General features: G+C 42.3%; 1 protein-coding gene across 2 annotated transcripts in view; it reads right to left on the reverse strand.

Moving 5' to 3' along the window:
• Positions 1-18,538, reverse strand: part of braf (B-Raf proto-oncogene, serine/threonine kinase) — a 78,535-nt gene that overhangs the window by 33,557 nt on the left and 26,440 nt on the right. For both annotated transcript variants that reach the window (XM_084330645.1, XM_084330646.1), the window contains exons 5-9: positions 16,576-16,678; positions 13,883-14,031; positions 9,476-9,586; positions 2,981-3,137; positions 306-345 (exon numbers count right to left, since the gene is read on the reverse strand). In XM_084330645.1, coding sequence (XP_084186771.1) covers positions 306-345; positions 2,981-3,137; positions 9,476-9,586; positions 13,883-14,031; positions 16,576-16,678 — 560 coding nt within the window. The remainder of the gene's footprint in view (positions 1-305; positions 346-2,980; positions 3,138-9,475; positions 9,587-13,882; positions 14,032-16,575; positions 16,679-18,538) is intronic.

Consider the following 18,538-nt stretch of genomic DNA (forward strand, 5'->3'; position numbering starts at 1 on the left):
CTAAAATATGAAAATGAAAAGGCTATTAAAAGAGAAAAAGGGGGATGGGCTGTTGAGCAACAGATCTAAGGGCGAACGGCCCTACACACACACACACAGTCTAAACTGTATCAGTGAAACAGGTCTAGGAGGGAGGCGTGACAGAGCTGGCTGGGCCTCGAAGGCCTCCTGAGGACACAGGTCACAGGTCACAGAGGGACTACGCAGGACGGTGGAGGAGGAGGGAGAAAGAGGGGGGGGGGGGGGGGGGGGCCCGGTTGTCGGGTGAAATGCGGAGGAGCCCCGGTGCCGGCGACGTTCCTTACCTCCGTCCGACCGCTGGAGACCTTGATCTCGAATCAAGTCCTGTGAGGGAGGGGTGGGGGGAGGGGAGGGGGGCGGGGAGAAGGTTCAAGAAGGAGTGAACGAGATCATTTACATTTAGTCATTTAGCTGAACGCTTTTTATCCAAAGTGACTTACAAGTTCTGTGCGACAGGTCAGCAGGAAGGGTACAACTCTATCAGCTGGGTTAACAACGTTCATCAAAGTGTTGAAACTTGGGTGCTGCGGTGTTGAGTTGAGTGCATAGTAGTGGAGACATTAGTAGAGTAGGAAGAGTGCATGATAGTATAAGACAGTAAAAAGGTTAGTTTATTTTAATTTATTATTATTCATTTCAGATATTGATTGAAGAAGTGTGTTTTTAGTCGACGGCAAAAGATTGAGAGAGATGACAGGGTTTCGGTTGTCCCAAGTGTGGTGGAAAGCAATGAGATATTAAAAAGATTAGATTAGATTTAGATTCAAATGTATTGTCATTATACAGCAGTACAGTACAACGAAAAGAAGTCTGGCATCCAACCAGTAAAGTGTAATAGTAATATACAATGTGTACAGGTGATTAAACTGGGTACACATATATAGAAATTAGTGCTACTGAGTCACAGTGCTAATCAGATGTATGTACAGAGTTGTAGTATTAATATGTACAGTGATACACGTATAAATACACTATGGTAGTAGGTCATACTGGCCAGCAGCGTAACTAGTAAGAGTAGGATATGTACAGATATACGTACTGTAGATATAGTATCTACAGATGTGTAAACTATGTGTAGGACTATGTAGGTAAGTACATACAGGTGTGGATAGATGTATATGCGGTGAGAATAAATATATGAGTAGTCATTTAAAATAAAAGAACACATCCACACAGCTTTTAGAAAGGGTTTCTGCAGGCTTCAACAAGTTAAATTTAAGACTTTTTAACACTTCTGCAAAATCAAATACTAATTTCACAACCATACTAGCAAAAAAGAAATACCTGTGCAATTTAAATTTAATACTTTTAAAGACTTTTCTATACCCCGCACTCCTGCAGATACCCTGGAAGGGTAAGCGTGCTATAAGAGTAATCTTTTTTCATGTAGAGTAATTGTTTAAAATAAAATAAATCCACAGAGCTTTTAGAAAGGTGCAGATTAAAAGTATTGCTTTTCCCCCCAAAAAAGATTATTGATGAATGAATTTATAATTGAAAGAAAATGTGCGGGTCCAAGATTAATGTTGTTGTTTACATGTTGCGTGCAGTGGCTCAGGAGGTAGAGTAACCTGAAGGTTCCCAGTTCAATTCCAGCTCCTCCCGGCAGCTTGTCGAAGTGTCCTTGAGCAAGACACCCTAACTGAGCACGTTGGCACCTTGCATGGTGTGTGGATGTGTGGATGTGTGAGTGAACGGGTGAATGTGAGGCATACGTTGTAAAGTGCTTTGGATAAAAGACATAAATAAATGCAGTCCATTCCCCCATGTGGATACATTCACCTGATTGGATCAATTACATGCTGGTGGTCTAGTTCGACATCTAGTGGCTGAATGTTATCTATAGCACAGTGGTTCTCAAACTATGGGTCGCGACACAAATTGGGGTTGCGGGTAGGTGACAGTGGGGTCGCGCATGAAAAAAATAAAAACATATACGGTATATATATATTTTTTCTGGCAACATATTTTGGCTAAATATGCCTCGTTTTAGAAATGTGTATTGATAACATAGTGCTGTAATTAAATGTTCTAATAAATATGCATGATCAAGTTCAACAACGTGTGCTTTTATTTTGATATTCCTTAATTCCACGTTGAAATTACGCGGTGTGGGGTCCCAAAAAAAATTCCTAAATAAAATGGGGTCACGGTATGAAAAAGTTTGAGAACCCCTGCTATAGCACCTTTAATTATATGAAGAGTAACATTTGTTACACACAGTCACACCTGGGAACCGCTCAGTACAACCAGTCTTTGACACCGTTGCCCAATGGAGCAGCTGGGAGGTTAAGTGCCTTGCTCAAGGGCTGGTCACCAAGCCCTCCTCTGTGACCTGTAGGCCACCGCGGCCCCGGCTTCTAAACATCACCAAGGACTTAAATCACAAAGTATCACAAAATCACAAAATATCGCTGTCTATTCCTGAGAAAGTCTTGGGATTTCTGTTTCTCCATCATGCAGATAAAAAAAATAAAAAAAATGGGAACTGCTGGCTACTCTTTCAGATTGAGGTTTACTGTATATCAACACTACACTGACTACAGAGAACAGATATATAAGGTTTATATATCAACACTATCAACAGATATGAGGTTTATACTATAACAGATATATGAGATGTCCATATCAACAATACAGGGAACAGATATGGCTGAACACCTCTAGAGTGTATGTATCAAACTATTTCCAAGTCAATTGGTCCGTTATTAAACTGAATGGTATATCATAACTATCATAGAGGCAGGGGTACACCCCACTACCATTTTAGTATCATATTCAGTGATCATATTCATAGCTTTCTTTCCTGTCAAACCTCCTTTTTCCCCCGTTGTTTTCCTTTAGGACCACAGCTCTGAAAGATCAAAACATCTGCTCCAACAGCCACCAGAAGGAGCAACGTGTGTGTGTGTGTGTGTGTGTGTGCGTGTGCGTGTGCGTGTGCCAGGCCCAGACTCACGTCGATGTTGACCGGCTCGATGGTGTTGATATGGACGTTGGGCGCGGAGGAGGAGCGGTCCCGCTGGCCGAACTGGTTGCGGTGGTCCTCCTCGCCGGGCCGGAAGTTGGGGATGGGGATGGACTTGGACGGAGACACGGAGGCGTGGCACAGGGACCTGGGGGGGGGGTTCCCACAGACATTGCAGAATGAAATTCAAGGACTTTTACAAGCCCTATTTTTCATTTTAAAAGGGCATTTAACCCTTTCACTGCAACACTACAGAAGGTTAACCGTCGGTAGTGTGATAGTAAAGGGTTAACCTTCTGTAGTGTGGGCGCGAAAGGGTTTACCCTTTGTCGTGCGGCAGTGAAAGGGTTAACCTTCTGTATCGTGGCAGTGAAAGGGTTAAACGGATCCAATGCCCTTTTAAAAAGTAAGACGCCGCCGGGACGTTGGAACACCGATGTGTTATTTTAATCTCACAGTACGTTCAGATACGACGCACAAAGGGAAGAAGTACTCTCGCTGCTTTTAACTCTTTCAGTGCCACTCACGAGATTTCTCGTGTTTTTTTATAGGTGGTTGCTAGCCAATCACGAGATTTCTCTGTTTTTTTTTTTTTTTTTGCGATCTGAAAAATTATTGCATCACCCGAGCCTACCCGAGTATAGCCGAGGGGCGCCGACGATCACTGTGGAAAAAAGCGCACCCTGTCGTCTCCCAGATGACATAAGTGATTTTGGAATGGACTCAATGAAAATGAATGGGGAAAAAAATCCGGTACTCCACATTTTCCAGTTCACTGATCCAGCCGGGGTTACCAGAGTTCATTCTGGAGCCTCAGATCCCCGCGGATCATAGAGATCTACTGTGTCGCGTTGGATCCATACACGTATCGATTTTTTCGAATGGTGATCAGGAATTGGAATATACCAGTTGGATACCATCTGATGTCAGGTAAGGACTCTATGTTATCAGTGGTAGGATAATCAGAGTAAGTTTGATGAAGTTATAAGCTGTTTTGTGAAATGTCTTCTTTCGGTTTCACTGTAAAACTCTGTGAGGTAATCAACGGAGCGATTATCAGTGCGCGGCCGTAATGTGCTTGCGTGCACGTATAATATTGATCATCTAGCGTTTATTTGAAAACGATTCATAAAAAGGCCGACGAATATCAACGTTGTGGAATATTCCACTAAAAGACGATTTTCATAGAATGCTCCAGAATGAGCTGTTTTTTATATCAAAACGGGGGCTTTTCTAACTGCTCTGAAATGGAAACAACGCGATAAAAAAACAATCTGTCTTCACAGCACTGACTGGAACATAGTCTTTGATAATGTGATGGGCAGATTAGACACATAGCCATAATTTAAAACATAGATTAGGCGATATTAACGTTAACATTGGCGCCGATGGTGGCATTCAAGCGGTAAAACGGAAAACCAGGCGTGGCATTGAAAGAGTTAATTTAAGGGTACCGACCGAAAGACAGTACTGATTTCGGTACCTTTACATGTAGTATAAGAGTTTAATATACTAGACAAGAGGGAGCCTTTTCCACAAATATATATATATATAACTGTCCTGTCTCTTGGGCCTTTGGAAAGACCAGACGAGGTCAGAGGAGTTTGATAATATTTACTGAGGATGGCCAGATAATGTTGATATTTAACCCATTTAGACCTAAAACACCTGCTAATAATTAGGGATGTTCGATATTGTTTTTTTTACCGATATCCGATATACCGTTATTGTCCAACTCTTAATTTCCGATACCGATATCAACCGATACCAGAGAATGTGAGCGGAGCGGAGCACGAGCGGAGCGGGTGGATTTTGAAGTGAGCGCGGAGTGGGCTTTAAAATGGGTCAGAACTCTCCTCCGCTCCGAGCCGCTCCCAGCCGCTCAGTGCACACGATCACACAGTGGTTTAAACTGATGTAATATACATGTAGTACAATGCCAAAGCAATAGGTGGCGATGTAGTTCAAACATGAAGGCCATTTTCCACCAATCAGAAGGGTGAACGAGTCACTCCACATCCTGCTAAGTCAAAACAGAAATCCGCCATCTTTAAATCACCTCGGTGAACTATTTAGCAACATTTATTTTCAGGATGAAACAAACAAAGTGCAACAAAAAAAAGGATACATTCACTGTGTTCTGCCTCATTTATTGATGAAACGAAACGAAACCAACATCAACACAATGTACCACCACCAAGAGCAGAGTTTAATCTCACAAAAAGAGCGCTGATGTTGTTAGCTTACATGCTAACGTGAATGGGATCTGCCAGTATAAACATTAGCATTGCGGCTAGGCTAGCGTTCATTAGCATAGTAGAATGGATGAAAACGTTATTTAACAGATTGCAGAATGGGTACAATACGGCTCAATACAAACAATTGTTAAGGGGCCCAGGGGGTGCAGACTGTTGTAGTTTGGTCAAATCAAGCTAATTTACATCATGCTCCAAAATAATTCTGCTGAGCGGGCCGGAGCACGGAGCGCTTGATGCGCAAATGAAGTTGAGCACTGAACGAGCGTAGAGCGGCTTGGGGGGGGGGGGGCAACATGAGCGAATGAGAGCGGAACTAAGCCGCCCAGAGCGAAGAGCGGATTTCTCGGCCGCTCCGCGCCGCTCACATGCTCTGACCGATACCGATATATGCAGGATTTCCCCCCCAAAAAAACTGAATCATTTCAGGTAATTAACATTACATTCGTGGAATTAACACAACATTATGCATACTTTTGACAATAAATAAAATAAGAATTTGTTCTTATTTGCTTGCCTGGGTAAATAAAGGTTAGATTTTTTTAAAAGATAAAAAACAATTGAAAACTGATACAGATCATTTCCGATATTACATTTTAATGCCAATATCGGTAGGCCGATAATATCGGACATCCCTACTAATAATGCATTATATAGCCTGCATATACACACAAAATGTTTCCCGGTTTCAATGGGTTAAATATTTAAAAACATAATACATGATCATGCAATTCATTTTTGTGTGGTGTGTTACAACAATAAATAACTAAGTGTTCTAAATAAATAACAATATTGAAATTGAGAATTTTGGACTTCTTTTACATTCTGAAATTACATTCTTTGTTATTACAGAGAGAGAGATAAGTACGGAAAAAAAGGTAACATTGGGTACCGATACCGAAACTCCAGTAACTGCTACTGGTATCGGTTGAAATGTGAACGGTACCCAACCCTACCGGCACCAAGACATGTTGAAAACGTTTTTAACTCGAGCGAACACCGTTCACAGTGCCTAGCACAATGCCGTCTCTCATTATACAGTTCTTTCATTATTGGAAGGTCGATATGTCACGACTTCACAACCGAATTAGGGTCACCTGTAGGGTTGGGCACCGAGAACCAGTTCCTAACTTCCGGTTCCGGAACCGTTAACACTTTGAGTGCCACGCTGTGTTTTCCTTTTTACCCCCTTGAATGCCACGGTCCACTCCCAATGTTAACGTTAATATCGCCTAATCTATGTTTTAAATTATGGCTATGTGTCTAATCTGCCCGTCGCTTATCAAAGAATCATTTTCCAGTCAGTGTTGTCAAGGCACATTGGTTTTTTATCGCTTCATTTCCGTTTGAGAGCATTTTGAAAAGCACCCGTTTTCAGGTGAAAAACACATTCTATGATAATCGCCTTTTACTGGAATATTCCAGAACGTTGATATTTGTCGGCCTATTTTTTGGAATCGTTTTCAAATAAACGCTAGATGATCAATAGTAGGGCTGGGCGATATGGCAAAAAATCATATCGCGATAACGATATGATAATGTTATCATATTTCTCGATATCGATAATTATCGAAATTGTTATAAGTAAAAAAATATATATATATATTTTTTTAAACAACAGATGTATGTTTATTTTGCAGCAATTCTTTGTCGTTGCCGCCCTCTTTAGTGTTACATCCCCTCACACTCCAGTTCTCAGGCTGCAGCTGGTTTAAAAGCTAAAGTAAACCGGCTTCTCTGCTGGCTGTGGCTCCAGGGGAGTTGAACAGTTCTGGCTCTGCTAGTTTATTTTCGATCTTTTGGCGCTTTTTTGGTGGACAAACCACCGCACATGTGCACCGTGACTCGTGACTGGAGTCTAGCTCTGCTAGCACACATAGCCTACTGTGTACAGACGGTTTAAAACTGTATTTTAAATTAGAAAGCAAACAAAATAAATGGACAAGAGAAAAATAATTTTTCGATATTCTTTTTTTTTCTCGATATTCGATATCGATTATTAAAATATATTGGGATATTTATCGTTATCGTTATATCGCCCAGCCCTAATCAATAGTATACGTGCATGCATGCACGTTCAAGCCGCGCGCTGATAATAGCTGCTTTCATTTCCTCATGGATTTTACAGTGAAACAGCTAGAGCACATATCACAAAAAGCTTATATCTCCTCGAAAACTAGTCTGATTATCCTAACACTGATAACATAGATTCCTTACCTGATATCAGATGGTATCCAAATGGTATATTCCAATTCCTGATCACCATTAGAAAAAATCGATAAGTATATTGATCCGACGTGTGTACATTATAACCCATGCTCGCCGCGGCTCAGAGGATCCAGAATTAACTCTGGTAACTCCGGCTGCATCAGTGGACTGGAAAATGTGGACTGAAATATTTTTTTCCCCCCATCCATTTGCATTGAATCCATTCCAAAAGGGTGATTTACCATCTGGGAGACGATAGGGGGCGCTTTTTGATGGCCGGCGGCCCCTGGATTTCCAACGGTAGGCTCGGGTGATGCAATATGATTTCAGATCGGGGGGGGGGGGGGGGGGGGGGGGGCAGCGCAGCTAACAATATACTCATTATCACCATACATAACGCTTGCTTATATTGAAACACGTTGAGATTAGGGCCGTTCTTTCATCCTAAAAGTGCACTTTCTTCAACCTTGAGGTAAACAAATCATAGAAGGTAGCCACTGCCGCCTGCCGGCACCACTTTCAACTAGAGTTGTTCCGATACCGATACCAGTATCGGAAATGCCGCCGATACTGCCTAAAATGCTGGTATCGGTATCGGCGAATACCCTCTAATGTTGCGCTCCGATACCATATGATGTAATTTATCAACAACACTGCGGACGTTGGGCTCTGTGGCTCTGCAGATATACCCTACTCGCTGAGTGAGCATTATAAAACAAACGTGTGCTTAATCGACCGTGAATTAAAGTGTCAATTGCCATTTGTCATTTTAACAGCAGAGCAGATACTTTCTTAAAATGCCATCGTCCCGACAGAGCGCTGTTGACGGGGAGCTCTGATGAGTTCGCTTGGTGGCTGGTGTTATTAGCATTGAACAGCTAACCGAAAGCTAGCTTTAACGTTACCTTGGCTAAAGTTGGGGCTATTCATAATCCAGCAATAATGGCTGCAGACCTGCAAGCAAAGTACAGCAAGTTGGCAAAGGAGTATTCCAAGTTAAATCACAATGTCACCAGTAACGTTAGTCTTTCCATATACCAGTAGCTCATGCTAGCTAACCTAGCTCACGTTAACGTCGTCATTGCACAATTGCACGTCGCGTACACAATTAATGACATGTTGCGGACAGCCATATCGGTGACAATGTTTAGCTTTTAGTGCCAAATGATAAGAGTCTGAGGCGGAGTCTCAAAAGAGAATGTTGAATATTTATTGTGCAAAAATCACAACAACAGAGCCTCTGGTACTAAACGGAGCCTTGTGGAAGCAAGTGCAGCAACGAATAATGTCCGTGTGGAACTAATGTGCCAACAACCTTTCCGTGGGTGAACTCATTGAGATAGTTTTCAATTACTGATACTAATACTAATCTATACAATCACCTGTTGTTGAATAAATACCATTACTTTATAGTTATTACTAAAAAAACAGTATATATAAAACAGTAGCTATATTAAAAAAATAAAAATAAAAAAAAATTATAATTTATATAATATTTTGTAATTTTTTTAATGTATGCACTGGTATCGGATAAGTATCGGTATCGGCCGATACCCAAAGCTTAGGTATCGGAATCGGATCGAAAAGGAAAAAATGGTATCGGAACATCTCTACTTTCAACGTCACTATCGTAAACCAGAGAAAAGCTGTGACGTGGCACTCAAAGTGTTAAGAAGATTTTTTTTTTTATTAATTTGTTAATTAATACCCTAGTTACAGTACAGCAACCAAATTAAACTGTATCAAGTCAACTGACAATGTGAATAGTATGAAACAAATAAAGGATTTTTCAAATAAAAATTCTCTCCTGTGAAATAAGCTGTGACCCGTTTTGACCTGCACCTCAAATAATCTGAATCGAGAATCGTTTAGAACAGGAATCGAAATGGAGAATCGGAATCGGAATCGTTCAAATCCAAACGATGCCCAACACTAGTCACCTGCCATAGAAGGAGTTTGGGAATCCCCCGCATTTGACTGAGGGGAGGAAGGAAGGAAGTGGTGGAAACGGAGTCAAACTCACCCAGTGGAGTCGGACGGCGGCAGCAGCGGGTAGGCCTCGGACCCCGGGGTGGTCGCCTCCTCCTCCTGGGTGAGGGGGTGGTGCTCAAAGAACTTGGACACCAGCAACAAGCTGCCGACAGAACATGGGATGCAAATTCAGTCTCAAACTATCTAGGTCGCGCACACACAAGCGGCACCTCTCAAGGCCGTTCAGGGATGGCATTTTTTATTAGAATTAAATAACAACTGGGGAGGGGACAGGGGGCGTCCCTGTCTTTCGCTTATGTATTTTTTTTTTATTCATGTATTTTTCAACATAAAAATAGGAGCAGAAATGCATGGTTTGGTTCATTGGTAATCAATACACCAAATTCAGCAAAATAGCCACAGCTTATGAATGAGAGTTATGAAGGCAACCACAACAGCAAAACGGACACCAATGATAAAAAAAACTAAAAATAAACTTAAATGAAACCCATTTACAAATCTACTGCAAAACATGCCCAGGCCATCAGGATGCTCAATAACTCTATGCAACACTAACCCATCCATTCTACATTCATTGCACACAGATCCACATGCACACACTCATTGACCTTAACATTCACTTTAGACTAGTGCTGTCAGGCGATTAAAAAATGTAATCTAATTAATTACAGGATTTGTAATTAATTAATCGAATTAATCACATTTTAATCGCATAACCATTTTAGGCCTGATATTCTATAATCATATTTAAAATTGCATGTGTCCAGATGTGGCAGAATTCAGTACTGTATCATCTTCCATTTATTCATTTGCTTAGATTTTTCAGGTCTGGTCAAATTTAGCATGATGTTATTCACAGTCAAAGATAAAAAAAAAATGTATTGATATTCTCATTTGGTTCATTACAATTTACTCAAGCCTAGTAACAGACACAGTATTTCTGATACTGGGAATACATTCCCTGAGATCCATAGATGTTCCTAGAATCAGATACCAAGAACATGCAAATGGAATATTAAGAAAAAGTATTTAAATGTGTATTCTACGTTCTTATGGAATGAATGAGATAAAAAAAGTATAAAAAAAAAAAAAAAAAAATGTGAGTTAATTTTCATAACGCGATAATTTGCTGTGTAATTAATTAATCTAATTAACGCGATATACTGACAGCTAGGCCTGCCGCGATAAGCAATAAATCAATTAATCTGCGCGATAATTAAAATGAATGCAATGATTTTGACGGGTGCGATTAATTGCTATTTGCGCGTTTGTTTTAATGAGGCGGAACCAGTACCCCTTACTCTCCGTGTGGGGGGCCGCTGGCCTTACTACAGAGTACAGCACGGGAGCTCCGTGGGGCACTAGCAACGCCACATAGCTTAACTACATTTCTCAATAGTGTTGCTCGTTTTAACCAAGTAGCGTTCTTTGTAGTGTAGCTATGCCATGGCATTCATAATTCATCCAGCCAACCCCCGATGCCCTAGCTCAGGGGTGGCCAACCAGTCAGAGACTAAGAGCCACAAAAAATGACTGTGGTACCACAAAGAGCCACACCATATACCAGCGTTTCTCAACCTTTTTTTTCAGTCACGGCACCCTTCATGTGTTTATAGGTCTCACCCTCTGGCCTCTGAAGTTGCTAATGTCTTTTTTATTTGGGCCTCACAGGGTTAAAAGTACCCTGTGAGACCCACGGTTGCAAAATTACAAAATCACTTTTAGCCATTTAAAAAAATAATGTTTATTTAAAAAATGTTAAAGGGGAACTATTTTACTATTTCTTTCACTATTTGGGCACTTTTACACAATTCCTGTGAGTCTATGGAACACCTAGGTTTTTTTTTTTTTAAATGCATTGTTTTGTATTTCTAATCAAGTACTAAAAACCGCATTTTTCTACCTCAAACCGTTTTGAGGCTGGGCTCCAACCACTGTGTGGCCTGGTGCCAACTGCCACATCAACTGCCACATTATTATGCAGCTGAGAAATCTCTGACATCACAGATATGCACATTTTCAGATGACTCAGTTCAGTGAGGGTGAATATTGTGAGAGGAGAATTGGAAGAATTCGCCAATATGAGAATTAGAGACATATATCCTATTAATATAAGTCCACATAGCTAAGAAACAATGGTAAACACTGAAAAAAGCAATTTATAAGATAGTTCCCCTTTAAGCACATGTATAGTCAATTGGTCCTGTTGTTCAGCCTCACAATGCTATTTGATAGTAAATGTGTTTATATGTCCCACCCTCTGGCCTCTGAAGTTGCTAATTTCTTTTTAATTTGGGCCTCACAGGGTTAACCTCTAAAGCCCAAGATATACAGTAAAAGTGTATATTTTCAGCATTATGTTTGTTTACCAATTATTTTAACTGTTATTAGTGAAATATAAGATTATAGAAATCTCAGGGCATTGAGTCGGAAACCGGCGCATATTGACAGGAGGAAGTGGCACAGCCAAAAGTGAGTGTAGTCTTTTGAAGGAAGAGACTCAGGGCTTTCAAATTTCGAAAAACTACCCTACCCAGCCCCTGTCAATCATCTGACTTCTGGATTTACTTTTTAATTTCTCTTATTTTTTGGGATTATCTCCCACAAACCTGAACGTTATTGCCATAAAACAGAACGCAGTTAGTTTCTCTACCTTTCTGTGAACGTCTTGCAAAAAACGGTGTTGCAATATGATGAAGAATGGTGGAGAAATTTACATTATAAAAAAGATGGCAGAATTCAGTACTGTATCTACAAAACCTTCTGTTTAATCATCTTCCCTTTATTCATTTGCTTAGATTTTTCAGGTCTGGTCAATTTTAGCATGGTGTTATTTACAGTCAAAGATATATATTTTTTTTAAATAGAATTGATATTCTCCTTTGGTTCATTACAATTTACTCAAGCCTAGTAACAGACACACTATTTCTGACACTGATCCATATATGTCCCTAGATTCAGATACCAAGAACATGCAAATGGACCATTTAAAAAAAAATTGTAAATGTTTATTCTACGTCCTTATGGAATGAGTGACATAAAAAAAAAAGTAAAAAAAAAAAAGAATTAAAAAAAAAATTAAAAAAAATCTTTTTTTTTTATTTTTTTTTATGGATGGAAGAGCCGCACATTGACGGGCAAAGAGCCGCATGCGGCTCGCGAGCCGCGGGTTGGCCACCCCTGCCCTAGCTGGACCCTAGATGTAACTGCAACGGCTCAATACCGCCGCCTGGTGGATGGTCGGGCGAGTTACACTCTCGCAAAAACCGGAAGTGCCATCGGTGCATCAATGAAATTCCTCCGGCAGTCACATCTCGCTACGGGACTCCTGACAGACACTATAGTACATATGGATCGCTTTCTAAACTTAATAATCGATATGATTTCGGCGTTTATTGCGCCATACAAACCGGAAATGGACCTAGGCGATCGGCGTCGAATAATTGGGATCTTTCACCGCCAGTCTCATCGGCCCGCGGTAAGGGGAATATAACGTTATTTTCAGCCCGATTGTTTATTCATTTCACTGCAAACCATCTGATCAATATATCACCCATACTAGATAAAGCCGTTACTGATGATCAAGGAATTATAAACGACCCCCACCCCCCCCTTTCCTTCACGCATGATGAAGCATAATGTATACCGATCATATACATTTGAATTTTTTAATATAGCGTGTATGGGAAAGAAACGGCAATCGATAATCTATCATATGCGTTTGGGCCTATAACTAGCGTTTTTGGAATTACAGCAGAAAAGATTAAAAACATACTCATATTCTCGAAGGTATTAACACAACAATGTATGAATGAAAAAGTATAACGTTCCCACATCCTGAACAATAGATAATCGATGTTGAATGGGCCATAGTAATGTCAATATAGCAATACAATTTTAAAAGTTATAGCCCTGCAAAGAAGGTAAACATCTCCATAGGCTTTTAACGGTGGCAGAGAGGGGTATGAGATGGGCACAATGCCCGGCGGTCAATGTGTTAAGGTGCAGTGCAGGGTGCGTGTGTGTTTGTGTGTTCAAGAGTTTTTAAGAGGTGTCTGTGTTCAAGAGTGTGTGTTGGACTTACTCTAGCTGGTCGTAGTTGACACACATGAGGGGCATCTCGGTGCTGCAGTGTGTGTGTGTGTGTGTGTGTGTGTGTGTGTGTGTGTGTGTGTGTGTGTGTGTGTGTGTGTGTGTGTGTGTGTGTGTGTGTGTGTGTGTGTGTGTGTGTGTGTGTGTGTGTGTGTGTGTGTGTGTGTGTGTGTGTGTGTGTGTGTGTGTGTGTGTGTGTGTGTGTGTGTGTGTGTGTGTGTGTGTGTGTGTGTGTGTGTGTGTGTGTGTGTGTGTTGGACTTACTCTAGCTGGTCGTAGTTGACACACATGAGGGGCACCTCGGTGCTGCAGTGTGTGTGTGCGTGTGTGTGTGTGTTGGACTTACTCTAGCTGGTCGTAGTTGACACACATGAGGGGCACCTCGGTGCTGCAGCGCTGGTGGAACTTGTAGCCACACGTCTGACAGCGGAAGCCCTGGAACAGCAGCTTCCGGCAGAAGTCGCAGAAGGCCAGCGTGAAGAACGTCTTCCTCACCTGACAGAGTTAAATAAACACCAGACAGGGTCAGATAAACAGCTGAAAGGGTCAGATAAACACCAGACAGGGTCAGATAAACACCAGACAGGGTCAGATAAACACCAGACAGGGTCAGATAAACACCAGACAGGATCAGATAAACACCGGACGGAGTTAAATAAACACCTGACAGGGTCAGATAAACACCAGACAGGGTCAGATAAACACCAGACAGGGTTCGGATAAACACCAGACGGAGTTAAATAAACACCAGACAGGGTCAGATAAACACCCGACAGGGTCAGATAAACACCAGACAGGGTCAGATAAACACCTGACAGAGTTAAATAAACACCAGACAGGGTCAGATAAACACCTGACAGGGTCAGATAAACACCAGACAGGATCAGATAAACACCTGACAGAGTTAAATAAACACCAGACAGGGTCAGATAAACACCTGACAGGGTCAGATAAACACCGGATGGAGTTAAATAAACACCTGACAGGGTCAGATAAACACCAGACAGGGTCAGATAAACATCTGACAGAGTTAAATAAACACCAGACAGGGTCAGATAAACACCTGACAGGGTCAGATAAACACCTGACAGGGTCAGATAAACACCTGACAGGATCAGATAAACACCAGACAGGATCAGATAAACACCAGACAGGGTCAGATAAACACCGGACAGGATCAGATAAACACCAGACAGGGTCAGATAAACACCTGACAGGGTCAGATAAACACCAGACAGGATCAGATAAACACCAGACAGGGTCAGATAAACACCAGACGGAGTTAAATAAACACCAGACAGGGTCAGATAAACACCAGACAGGGTCAGATAAACACCAGACAGGGTCAGATAAATACCTAACCAGACAGGGTCAAATAAACAGGTCGGCGAAATGTACGCATCCTTGTCGATGTGCCCCGGAGCAAGGCACTAAAGCCCTACATTTACATTTAGTAATTTAGCCGAATGCTTTTATCCAAAGCAACTTACAAGTTCTGGTCAGCACAATCGGTACAACCGTTTCAGCTGAGTAACAATGTTCGTCAAACAGTGCTAAACTTGGGTGCTACAGTCTACTGCTGCAAGTGACTGGCCGCACACTCTGGCGAAACGCGTACATAGAAGGCATAGACGCTGCCGGGAGGAGCCGAAATCGAACTGGGAACCCTCCGATTAACAGATGACCCCTCTACCTCCTCCTGAGCCACTGGCACTGCCTCTCCAGCCAGCTCTCTATCGCAGGTGAATTCACTTGTAGCTTCACTAGCTGTGTGTGTGTGTGTGTGTGTGTGTGTGTGTGTGTGTGTGTGTGTGTGTGTGTGTCGCACAGGGATGCGCAAAAAAATACATTCCTTCGTGAATATTATGCATCTATGGTTAGACGGGGAGAACATGCAAACCCCACACAGAAAAGCCCCCCCATCGCCTTCGAACCCAAGACCTCCTTGCTGTGAGGCAACCGTGCTAAACACTGTGCCACCCTAGGTTGGTGGTAATGCTACATTATTTCACTACGATACTACAAATTCAAATCAGGGCTTTCCCTAGACAATGGTATAGGGGCGCAGCCCCACTATGTGTTAAAGAAATATGAATATATATATTTGCAGTGAAAGCTTGGGGCCAGCTTAAAAACAGATGCGTCATTGTTTAATATTTGATTGCTCCGTCCTCTGTTCCTCTGTATGTGTTTTCGTGTTCAACATTAAACTATTGTGTAACCTTGTAGACTTTACTTAAATAGATATTATACTTATTCGGAACTTAACCGTGTGGCCATCTTATTGACATTATGTTTTCAAGTTGTAGGAAATGACAGCAAATAGCTTTGTTTATTGAATTTTTTGCCCACCCCTCCGGACCGGCGCGGGGGAATAAAATGAATGAATGTTGATGAGAGCCTTGACGTAAGTGGCTGTAGCTACGGCTGTGGGGGTGCTGGAGACATGATCCAATATCATTTTTTTTATTCGCCCAGGTCTCCTGAACACAGCGAGACCAACCCCAAGTCGATCAGCACTTTCTCGGCCGAGCTATAGTCACTTTCCCGCACCTACTCCTCAGGGCCTCTCTAGACAATCTGCGCATGTGCCGGTTGGGGAGTAGGTGCGGAAGAGTTTCTCAGTGTTCAGGAGACTCGGGCGTATAAAAAAAAGTATAATGGATCATGTCTCCAGCACCCCCACAGCCGTAGCTACAACCACTTACGTCAAGACTCTAATCAACATTCATTCATTCATCTTTCCCCCCCTTCCCCCCTCCCCCCTCATGAGCTCCATGTAACACGGAAGTGCAGTGGTCTATTGTATGGGTTTGTCCTCATTCATTATGAATTGAAAATGGGGGACCCTGATGTAAACAAGACAAAAGTCTTTCTCTGGTCTGCATCCCCTTAACAATTGTGTGTATTGAGCCGTACTGTATTGTACCCATTCTGCAATCTGTTAATAAAGTTTTCAATCAATCAATCAATCAATCAATCAATTCGCCTGGACCTTCAGCAGTATGGACTCCCACCGTGACCCCGAGTCCTACTCACAAAGTTGTGCGTGGTCAGCGGAACATTCTCCAACACTTCCACGTGTAACTCCTCGCCCGTCAGCCAGGAGATGTCCGTGTCCCAGCCGAGGGGCTTCTTCTCTCTGAAACAAGGAGGTGAAGAGTTCCACGTTCATATCATATGTACGATGTGTGTTCCTATATCATATCACGCGCACAGCAAGTTTCAATTTCAGTTCCTGGCATTTTTAACCAGTGGAGAAAGGTAAGAGAGATTTCCCTATCGTTTTTCTTATATGAATTATTCAACCTACGTTAATAAAAAATACCTGGTGATCAACTACAATTTGCTGTGAACATTATGATATGTGTGTAGTGTTCTGATAAGGACTATTGGTGAAGCGATGTCGAAATTAATTTGGGTTAGGCAGCGGGAGCTTGGTGCTGGATTAGCGAGAAGCATGCAACTGCAGAGCCGCAGAGCTCACAGCTGTGCCCGCACAGTGCAATACTCCAATTCAGCCATTGGCAATTCAGCCATTGGGTGGGTGGCGCTGCTGAGCGGTCCCCAGACCGGACCTGAAAGCGCCGCTGGCTCTGCGGCTCTGCAGTTGCATACTATTGGGATTCGTTTATCGCTTCGTTGGGAGGCGGAGAGATTCCAGTGAACCCCACGATAATGTTGCCGTCTCTCGCTGCCAAATTTCTCAGTTCTTCGCTTGATATAATTAATACAAATGTCCAATATAACGGAATTCGTTAGCTCATAAAAATGTGATTATAACAGACTGCTGTTTAATGTCGGGCCGACTGCCCACAGACATTTATTTGATTTCAAGTCAGCAGCAGCACGGAGTCTCGAGGGACTTATTTTATTTGGAATATAATGACTGTATACGCAAAAGTAGCCTAGTTTTAAAATGTTATAAATCTACATGCCTTGAGGATGTCATTATTTATATAGCCTGCCTATCAATTGTTTTTAAGCTCAATAAACTCTGACCGGAATTTCTCCCATTTGTCCGGGAGATTGAAATCTTGCAGGACACGGAGACCGGCAACAGTTTTTTCTAACGGAAACCCTGGGTGGGACTTAAATGTTTCTACGGATGGAGGAGAATGATTTGGTTTCTGTGGACCTATGGCGGTAGTGTGGTGTGCTCAGAAGGGCTAAGTTGGATAAGAGGAATGAGCGAGAGCAGGGAACAAAATAAGTACCCGCAAACCGCCAATGGCGGGCAGATTTAAGGTTTGGCGACTAACAATGAGAGGTCTGCCCGCCACCTGGCGTGTAGTTCATATCGATACTCTTATTTTGAAAATCCTGTGCGGGTCTCATTTTCGCCCCAAGCGCAGCTCCAGTCATAATATCAGTCAGCTAGCAACGTTCGGTTCATATGATAATCTCCGTGGCAACTCCACAAGTCATATCCGCCCTGTCCGTGCTTCTGCTCGCATTAAAGCCGAGCAGCGCTACACAGCAGTGCGCCTATTTTGCGAGCCGAAATAAGTCTGTGGTGTTTTTTTCTTTCTCACAACGGGTCAAATGCATCCAACATGCGTTGCATCGTCGCCATTCCTTTATGCCCACATCGCCCGAAATGAACGTTACGTTAGCATAAGCTAACAAGCTAATCCTGATCAGAGGCAGAGGTGCAGAGCCATAGAGAACAGCAGACAGTGTGGACTGGGGAAAGGGAAATGGGGGGGGGGGGGGCACTCTCCCTTTCCCTGTGTGTGTGTGTGCGTGCGTTTAGAAAGACGATGAAGTCACTAGTCAGGACTCAGGACAGGAGTATATTATAGTAAACTGAGGATTACTGAGGATGGACAGATAATGTTGATATTCAAATATAAAAAAGTTTCGAGAGGAGTGGAAGTTTGAAGACAGACTAGACTACAATATGATGCGGGGGTGGTGAGTTGAAACAGTGTGTGTGTGTGCCCCGACCCCACTTCTATGTTTCAATAAATTATTTGCATTTAAAACTATTAACGCTGAC

The sequence above is a fragment of the Notolepis coatsorum genome, assembly GCF_963971535.1.
Source record: "Notolepis coatsorum genome assembly, chromosome: 15".
In the NCBI taxonomy this organism is placed as follows: Eukaryota; Metazoa; Chordata; class Actinopteri; order Aulopiformes; family Paralepididae; genus Notolepis; species Notolepis coatsorum.